Below are 8,686 nucleotides of genomic sequence, written 5' to 3' on the forward strand. Positions count from 1 at the left end.
CCCACGCCCACGCCCACCTCTCCTCCGGAGTCCAGAGAGCGGAGGGGCGACGTACGGGGACCACGGCCGCGAGCGAAATCGAATGGCATGCCAGGTGCCAACGACCGACCGCGTGGGGGAGCCAGGAGAGGATTCAGGAGTCGGACGGAGTGGAAGTGGAAGAGGCTGGCCGCGCTCTACTAGGCCCACATCGCCAGTGAGACACGGGCGAGGGCGAGGGCGAGGGCGAGGCGAGCACGAGCGGCCTCTCCGTTCCTGCCCTTTCTCTGCCTGGCTGGCTACAAAGCGGAGCAGAAGAGGCACGAAAACCCTCCCTCCCTCCTCTGTTTCTGACGGAGCAGAGGGCCGGCACGAAAACCCTCTCCTCCGTCACACCGTCCGTCCGTCACGTCTCCGCGCCCCTGCCTGCTTCTTCTCCACCACCACCGCAACCGCGAGAGCCGCCGGGCCGGGCCTAGAGGGAGGAACCGAGGAGGAGGAGGAGAGCGATCCATCCATCTACCTCTGCTCGCCGGTGAGTGGCTGTTCGTTTTGCTTTCGCCTCTTTTGGTTGGTACGGTGGTTCTGCTCGCTCGGTAGTCTCGTGTTTCATTCGTTTCGATTCGTCCTTATGATTGATGAACGCCACGCCCGCACCTGGAGCGTTTGTTGGACGTGCTGCTGATGGTTCGTCTCGCCACGCCACGCGCGCCTGCACTTCTGCGCTGCTCCTGCTCCTGCTCCATGGACGGAACCGCGGCTATACCCGCGCTGTGCTCTTCTTCTTCGTGTTTATTTGCTTCCTCGTTTTGATCCACCATCCATCTATGATCTATCCTCCGCGCGCGTCGCTCAGATCCCTGTGCTCACGCTGGGGGTATTGGCACTTTGGGGTTTTCTGATTGGCTGCTTAATTCCTTTGGGGGTTTTGGCACTTTGGTGGTCATATGCTTCGATGATTGGCATTAGAATTCTTCAAACTGCATTCACCACTGCTTTCTCCTAGTAGATCGAAGCAGATCGGATTTGTAAACTAATTATTGCTCCATGAACAATTAAGTATTGAACTGACTGTTCCATCGCCTTCCCACTCCTGCAGGTGGAGGCTTACACTGCAATTTCACACACAGGCACCGCACCGTTCGTTCATCTCCCTCGCGGAGGTCGAGATCGACCGATGGCACACGATCAGCAGTGGTACGTGCACGAGCTGTACCGCCTTCCCTCCCTCTCTACGTACCTCCTCCCCTCTCTGAGACTCGAAACTTTTGCAACGAGATGCGGCACGGATGTCTGTTTTACTTGGATCTACAGTGTGCTCTCTTGCATAGTTTCCATTTACGCGTACTAATTATGCTTCTGCATGTTCGTTCTTTTTTTTGGGTGTGTTCTTGCATCTCGACACGATCTTTCCACTTTTTTTTATAAAAGAAAACACGATGTTTCAACACAGATCATTTTTCAGTCGATGCATCCGTGGGGAGAACAACAAGGCCGGAGATTATTCCCGGCCCAGCACCAAGCCCGCCTGTAATGGGCCTCGAACCACTTCCTTCCTTCCTAGCACACCCCACACGGTCCGGGGCCCCGGGCTCCCATTTGTCTGCACCCACTTCGTCGCTGCCGCCGGCTCCGGCGGCCGCAGCGACTTGACGTCGACCTCGTCCGGTCGCTTCTACGCTCCGTCTTGGGGTTGGGGGTGGTCGCTGACCCGGTCGACCCCCACCCATGTCTCGTCCCGTGGCGTCGATGTCGGTTTCCGTGCGCGCGCTGGGGGCGGGGGACCGCCGGGGAACCCCTAACCCTCGGCGTGGCTGGCTGGCTGGCTGCTTTTACCACCAGCGCAAGTTGTTCGCGAAATTGCCTCACTAGGGTGCTGCCTGTCATCGAGGTCGAGGTACATTATGCTTTGTGTGCCGGGCCTGGGCTTGGGGTGTGATTGGCGGTGGCTGGTGCCTTTTGGGATTGTTGGACAGCTTATAATTTTCTTAGACACCAGTTCTTTCTTATTTGTTGTTCTTGAATCTTTTTTTATATCAGAAAAGCATCTACATTAAACATCACTCACAGGCAAATCGCCTTTTACAAGGTCCATTACATATGAAGGTACTTGGCTCATTAACATATCTGAGCCAGACTCCAACACATAAGCTCCGTGGAGAGCTAAACATTCTGCCACCTTATTACAATTTCTATTACATAACGAGTTCTTGAATCTTGTCAGAACAATATACTGTTGCAATGGATATTTCTGTTTTTCTTAGGTCTGCATTGGATATTTCTGTTTTTCTTATGTCTGCCCAGCTTATTTTGTTGTTCTTGAATCAAGTGAATAATGTTCTGACCTGGATGGATATTTCTGTTTTTTCTTAGGTCTGCAATGGACTGCAGCTCTGATGAGTCATCAGAGCTAAGTGAGACTGATATTGATGACTATGCTGAGAAGTCATACGTGGACCTCAAGTCTGGCAAGTTTGTGGCAAGGCTGGGTAGTGACAGGTTCAGGTGCCCATTCTGTCCAGGGAAGAAGAAGCAGGACTACCGTTACAACGAGCTGCTTCAGCACGCTGTTGGGGTGGGCGCATCCAACCGTGCTGCAAAGGTGAAGGCAAACCACCAGGCCCTGGCGAAACTTCTCAAAGAGGACCATGCTGATGCGGCAGCCACATTGCCACCATGGCAGGCTATTGCGCTTAGTAACCCTCCAAAGCCAGTGCAAGATCTGGAAGTGTTTGTTTGGCCCTGGATGGGCATCCTCACAAATGTTCCGGCCGAACAAACCCAGGGGGGTGGAGGCATACTGATGAAGCAGCTAGCTGATTTCAAACCCGTGCAAGTTACTGCTGTGTATGGTGACAATGGGTATACTGGTTATGTCATTGTTCTTTTCACCAAGGATTGGATTGGGTTCAAGAATGCCTTAGCATTCCATAACTATTTCAAGTCACAGCGCTTGGGTAAACTGGAATGGAAGGAAACAAAGCAACATGTAAAATATGTGTTTGGATGGCTGGCAAAAGAAGAGGATTACAAATCAGGTGACCCAGTTGGTAGGTTCTTGTCAGCAAATGGTGACCTCAAGACAGTGTCTGAATTGGAACAAGAGATGTCCAGCAAGACTGACAATCTCATAGCTAATTTGACTCAACAGATCACCGCTAAAAGCAAGTATCTGCAGGAACTAGAGTGCAGGTGTAATCAAATGAATCTCTCCCTTCAGAAAGTTATGGAAGAAAGTGATTTGCTGCACAAACGTTATAATGAAGGTACACTCATTGAATTCCAGTTGTGAAATATTCTCCTGTCAGAACTTTATGGATGTTATGCTCATTTATATTGCCTAAAATGATTGTGCCTATTGTATTTTTATTTATCCTTTTCACAGAAATGAGGAATATGCAGTCTGCTGCCCGTGAGCATACACAGAGAGTTTTTCAGGAGACTGAAAAACTGAGAAAACAGTTGGCTGAGAAAGAGAGTAGCATCGAAAGGAGGTCCAAGGAACTAAATGAACAAGTTGCTCAAACTGACATGGAAAGAAGAAAACTGGAGGAAGAGAGGAAAAAGGTATTGGTGCATCCTCATTTCTATTGGTGCTACTGTTTATTTTAGAGAGAATTCCCTATCCGCCATTGAAAATAGTTGTTGTTCCTTCTCTGCCATTATAAAGTTAAAATTTCCTTACCAGCCATCAAATTAAACTTTTTATCCCTTCATGACACTGCTGTCCAGTGAACCTGCTAACAGTGTGAGTCAGTGTAGGAAAAGACCAATATACCCTTAAGGTAGCATGCTGCAAATATTTCCATGTTCCCTTTCCTGCCATCATGATATATACAATTTTCAGCAAAATAAATGTTATTGGCATACCAATAATCACACAATAATAATACAAATGGTAATGATATATAAAATACCGCATCACTGATTTTATCATATTATATAGCATTCATCACAGACATGGTTGTTCACAAACAGTCTCACATTCATAGTACATAGATAGTGCCCAAATCATTCATACAGATTGGTTTACAGAGACCAAGCAGAAGGAGCATATGCTCACAGTACATCATGTTTGCATCTCTATATTAAATTAGAATAAGGTGATTTGCAGACTAAGCCTCCTTTTACTTCTTGTGGCCATAGAAGGATTAGTAGGCAACACTGTCTTGCTTCTAGTGGACATGGCTGGGCTGTCAAGTTCCACCACTTCCTTTTGAGGTTCTTTGCCTTCCCTCCAGGCCTTTCCTTTCTTTTGGTTGCTGCTGCAATTTTCTTGCTTTCTTTGGTTGATGCATCATCTTCACCTTGTCCTTGTTTCTGTTCTTGTGAAATTGACCCAGCCATAGGATACTCGATGGAAAGAGCTTCTGGTTGGTTTGAGCCAATTCCAGAACCACACCTGAACATGTATACATATTCATTTCAGTTCAGCAAGTCATGGAGATATTTTTCAGCACGCTAAAAGTCACAAGTACATGTACACAATCAGATTTGATATTTTACCTCAAAGATTTTCCAGAACTTGAGTTGTCAACTTTGCCTTTGCCTTTTTTTGTTAGTTGCAACTTGAGGTGCCTTTTTTTTAGTTTTTTTCCTTTCCAGAACTTAAGATGTCAATGTTTTGGCTGTACCAAAATGAAGTGAGTTATAATTTGGATAACAAACTCATGGAAACAAAAGGAATTCAGAGCATTTTTTCCATGCAAACCTTGGTGGGAACCTCATAGAACTTGCTGGTGCTTCTTCATGAAAAGGAACAACACTGGATTCTGTGGATGCTATGGTGGTTCTCCTCTTCTTCTTGGGTGGTCCTCTGCATTGACCAAAAGAAAACATGAATAACTGCATAAACAATTACTGGAAAAGCTAACAAAAGTCTGCAGCTTAGTACCTCACAGACATCATTGCTGCAATGTCAGCTGGGTCACCCTTTTTTGCATTTGTGCCAATGATGCCCATAGTCCTTGCAAATAGGACACTTGTGTTGTCCTTTCTTTCTAGTTGTGTTTCCCCCAGTCTCACTAGAGCCTTTAAACCTTTCTGTCTTCCTCCTACCAGCCGTGCTTTTTACTTTTTTAGAAGGGGTGGGTGCATGAAGAATCCATGGCAACCTTTGGGCCATTGGGACTTGTCTGGCTTCGCTGGGATTAGGTGATCATATGCAGCTCTAAATATTTGTACAGAATAATAGGAGTCCACATAGTTCTCAAGTGGTACATTGGTCAACGATGTGATAAAAGCAATAGCATGGACGCAAGGGATGCCACAAACCTGCCATTTTCTACAGGTGCAGGCCTACCTTGCAAGTTTACAACACACCTAAAGCCACTACCACTTAGTACAGATACCTCACCAACTTCACTTGAGCACTCCAAGACATCCATGTCTAAGTCCCTGCTCCTTTCATTCAATTTCTTGACGATGTGGAGTAGAATCGAACCTTCCAACTTCATGGCAACTTTTCTCCTTTGGTTCCACTTTACCATAAGCACTTGTCTGATCTTGTCCATTAAGTCGTCCAAGTTCATGGACTTATACTGTTTTATCCAATTGTTGAAGCTCTCTGCTAGATTGTTGGTTACATAGTCAACCTTGCATCTAGATGAAAATTGGCTTCTAGTCCACAACATTTTGCACCAATTCCTAAGATATTCAGTTGCTGCCGATTTCACTTGCTCCATTGCAGACCAATGCTTCTCAAAGAAGTGTGGGTGCCATGAGTAGGCTCCTGCCGAAAGGTGATCATCAAATACCTTACCTCTGTACTTCTTAAAGTTGGTCACCAAATGGAACATACACTCCCTATGTTCAGCTTCTGGAAACACTTGGCGTGTACTTGTCTACCATCCATTCAACAAAGTCCTTAAAGTTTGTTGTATCTGAGTCTAAAACCTTCTCAATCACAAAACTAGAACAATCTTTTCTAGTTTTTTTTGGGATTACCAAAAATTCTGATTTCCAGTAAATAACTAGAATTAGGATCCATCCTGTGAATCAAAGTAATAACAAAAATCATCAACATCTATGGTCTACAACAAAATTTTAACTTTACGATGGTAGAGAAGGAACAACAACTATTTTCAATGGAGGATAGGGAATTCTCTCTATTTTACATGTCTTCTTTATCACTATCACATTTCAGAAAGTTTCTGAATTGATTCATAGTCCTGCCAATAATGAATAATTTATTGATACCTATCTTTTGTACTTATTTCCCTGCAGAATGCTGACCAAAACGATTCCCTCAACATGGCTAGAATTGAGCAACAGAAAGCTGATCAACGGGTGCTACAGCTTCTTGAGAAACATGAGGTATGCACATCCTTCCTTTTTCTTGTTGATGCCATTGAGTTTTCTTTTAGTTTTCATGCACTCCAACTTATTTGGGATCCAAAACTCAAAACAGAAAGAGAAGGAGGATGCTCTGAACAAAATCCTGCAGTTAGAAAGGCAGGTGGATGAAAAACAAAAGCTGGAGCTAGATATTGAACAACTTAAAGGCAAACTGGAGGTGGTGAAACACATGGAAGGAGAGGGTGTTGATGTGAAGAAACATTCTGAGAAGCTGACAGCAGAACTGAATGAAAGAATTGAAGAGATGGAAGATCTTGAAGCTCTCAACCAAACTCTTGTTGTTAAAGAAAGGATGACCAATGATGAGATTCAAGATGCAAAGAAAGAGTTGATCACGGTAATATCATATTGCAGTATATTTTCAGAAAATCTGCAGAGACATACCTTAGTTAGATATTCTTCCTAATTTTATCATGTTTAGATCCACGCCTTCTTTAGACATGGGTTCCTTCAAATAAGCCTTCCTGTCCTTTTGACTCTGCCTCAGAGAGTTTTTGTGGATATTTTGCAGGGTTTGGCAGATTTATTAGGTCCTCGTAGCAACATTGGAATCAAGAGAATGGGTGAACTGGATGAGAAGCCCTTTGTTCTATCTTGCAAGCAAAGGTATGGAGAAGATGCTGAAATGAAAGCTGCTGAATTTGTCTCCTTGTGGCAAGAGCATCTGAAGGACCCTAATTGGCATCCTTTCAAGATAGTGACCACAGGCTCAACTACAGAGGTATGCCCAATGAAAAGAATGCACATCTTTTATCTTCCTTCAAATTTTCTGGCAATACCTAGCAATGTCAATATTTCGTCTTACTGTCGTCATCTGATTCAATGTAGCTTATTAACTGTTTAAACCTCAAATTAACTGCGTTAATCAGTCAACCCAAGAGGACCTGTTGTCTCGCAGCTTGGCAAATTGGCAACACTAACCTGATGTGTTATGTTTCAGCAAATCATCAATGACAAGGATGAGAAGCTGGTGGGCTTGAAGAAACAGCTTGGCGAGGAGGTGTACAAGGCTGTGACTACTGCATTGCTGGAGATCAATGAGTACAACGCTAGCGGCAGCTACGTGGTATCTGAACTCTGGAACAACAAAGAGAACCGAAAGGCCAGCATAACAGAAGCCATACAGCACGTTCTGAAGCGATGGAAGGCACAGAAGTGCCGAAGATAAGATCCTGCCGCCTCACTGGAACAAGTTAAGGTCTGTATTCTGGTCGCATTCTGCAAACACTCTGTGAGATTATGTCTATTCTGTCATCTTGTATGGGGTGCTGATCAATTGATTCATCAGTTTGCAGTTTGGGGGTCAGCTGACTATCAGCATCATCAGCAAGTCCAGACACCACTGAAGATGATCTATCTGCGACTGTGTTTTCCTTAGCGGGAGCATGCTTCATTAGTTTCATTTAGCACTTCTCTTTTTTTTGTCGGAAATCAAATAGGGGAGATCAGCATCAGTTGGTACAGTTTTAAAAGTATGGACCCCTTTACATTTTCTGAAGAGCCATGGGAATGGCATGTGCCATTTGGCCCCTGCAACATACTTTTGTAGACACTGGCTACGGCGCATTTGGCGCTTTTCTTTGTCAAACTAAATCTGATTTATCTCCATGAAGCAACTTGTGTGATGAATGATGAGCTGATGTCTGATGATGGTGTAGCCGAACAGTCCGACCAACTGGTTAGCGACGAAGGTCATGAACCTAGCGGTCCGACCAGTTGATCGACGGAGAAAGCAGCGGCGGAGCTTGCCGGAGACATCGACCTTAGATGAAGTGTATTCGAGCACACAGCTAGCCCCTAGCTTAGCTGAAAACTAGTAAGAAGGAATAACAGTACATTCACCACAAGGTGAAGTGTACACACTTAGTCTCCGAGCCTGCTGTAAGATAGAGAAACATCTTGTAGCAGGATCAAAGAATTATGTGTGAAGGACGAAGTCCCTGTGCTTAGCACTGGATAGCAAAATTCGACAACACCAAGAAGTAAAACATGGAGAAAATGAAAAGTACTTAGCACTGGGTTGCTGTGATAGATGTACTTATCAAGGCTCCTGACGTGCCGCCCAGGATCAGCACCTTGATGTGGACAGCATGGAGTACCTTGATAGCACATATGACATGCGGCGTCGGCAAAATATAGTGAGCCAAAAGGCAAATCGACAGTCGAGAGCCAGCAAAATCCGATCGCCCGGGGAGTCTCCAACTTAGCTGGCGACGCTTGCACGAAGAATCCGAATACCGAAGAGTCTCCAGCCTGGCAGGCGGGCCCCCAGCATCACTGATGATGAAGGGACAGACAATCCGACCAGTTGGTTGACGAAGAATCGAGCGCCGAGCAGCCCAAACAACTG

The 8,686-nt window shown here is 45.4% G+C and overlaps 1 protein-coding gene and 1 long non-coding RNA gene across 7 annotated transcripts; one reads left to right on the forward strand and one right to left on the reverse strand.

Annotated features, from left to right (window-relative positions):
* Nucleotides 1-6: 6 nt before the first annotated feature.
* On the forward strand, nt 7-7,938 carry LOC136472236 (factor of DNA methylation 1-like). 4 transcript variants are annotated; one of them, XM_066469963.1, is made up of 9 exons: nt 7-514; nt 1,079-1,176; nt 2,353-3,245; nt 3,365-3,546; nt 6,205-6,294; nt 6,389-6,673; nt 6,848-7,057; nt 7,277-7,534; nt 7,625-7,938. In XM_066469963.1, exons 1-8 carry the CDS (start codon nt 83-85, stop codon nt 7,502-7,504), a joined length of 2,418 nt encoding a protein of 805 aa, XP_066326060.1. In that variant the 5' UTR covers nt 7-82; the 3' UTR covers nt 7,505-7,534; nt 7,625-7,938. The 4 variants fall into 4 exon arrangements, with proteins under 4 accessions (XP_066326060.1, XP_066326061.1, XP_066326063.1 ...); XM_066469964.1 differs by having other exon boundaries at nt 7,632-7,938; XM_066469966.1 differs by lacking the exon at nt 1,079-1,176.
* On the reverse strand, nt 3,876-6,856 carry LOC136476483 (uncharacterized). 3 transcript variants are annotated; one of them, XR_010763595.1, is made up of 6 exons: nt 6,721-6,856; nt 6,178-6,418; nt 4,874-5,969; nt 4,691-4,795; nt 4,486-4,607; nt 3,876-4,381 (listed from the first exon to the last, which is right to left on the reverse strand). It is a non-coding gene; the product is annotated as an uncharacterized lncRNA (long non-coding RNA). The 3 variants fall into 3 exon arrangements; XR_010763594.1 differs by having other exon boundaries at nt 4,874-6,418; XR_010763596.1 differs by lacking the exon at nt 6,178-6,418 and having other exon boundaries at nt 6,721-6,854.
* Nucleotides 7,939-8,686: the final 748 nt, after the last annotated feature.

The sequence above is a fragment of the Miscanthus floridulus genome, chromosome 8 (assembly GCF_019320115.1).
Source record: "Miscanthus floridulus cultivar M001 chromosome 8, ASM1932011v1, whole genome shotgun sequence".
In the NCBI taxonomy this organism is placed as follows: Eukaryota; Viridiplantae; Streptophyta; class Magnoliopsida; order Poales; family Poaceae; genus Miscanthus; species Miscanthus floridulus.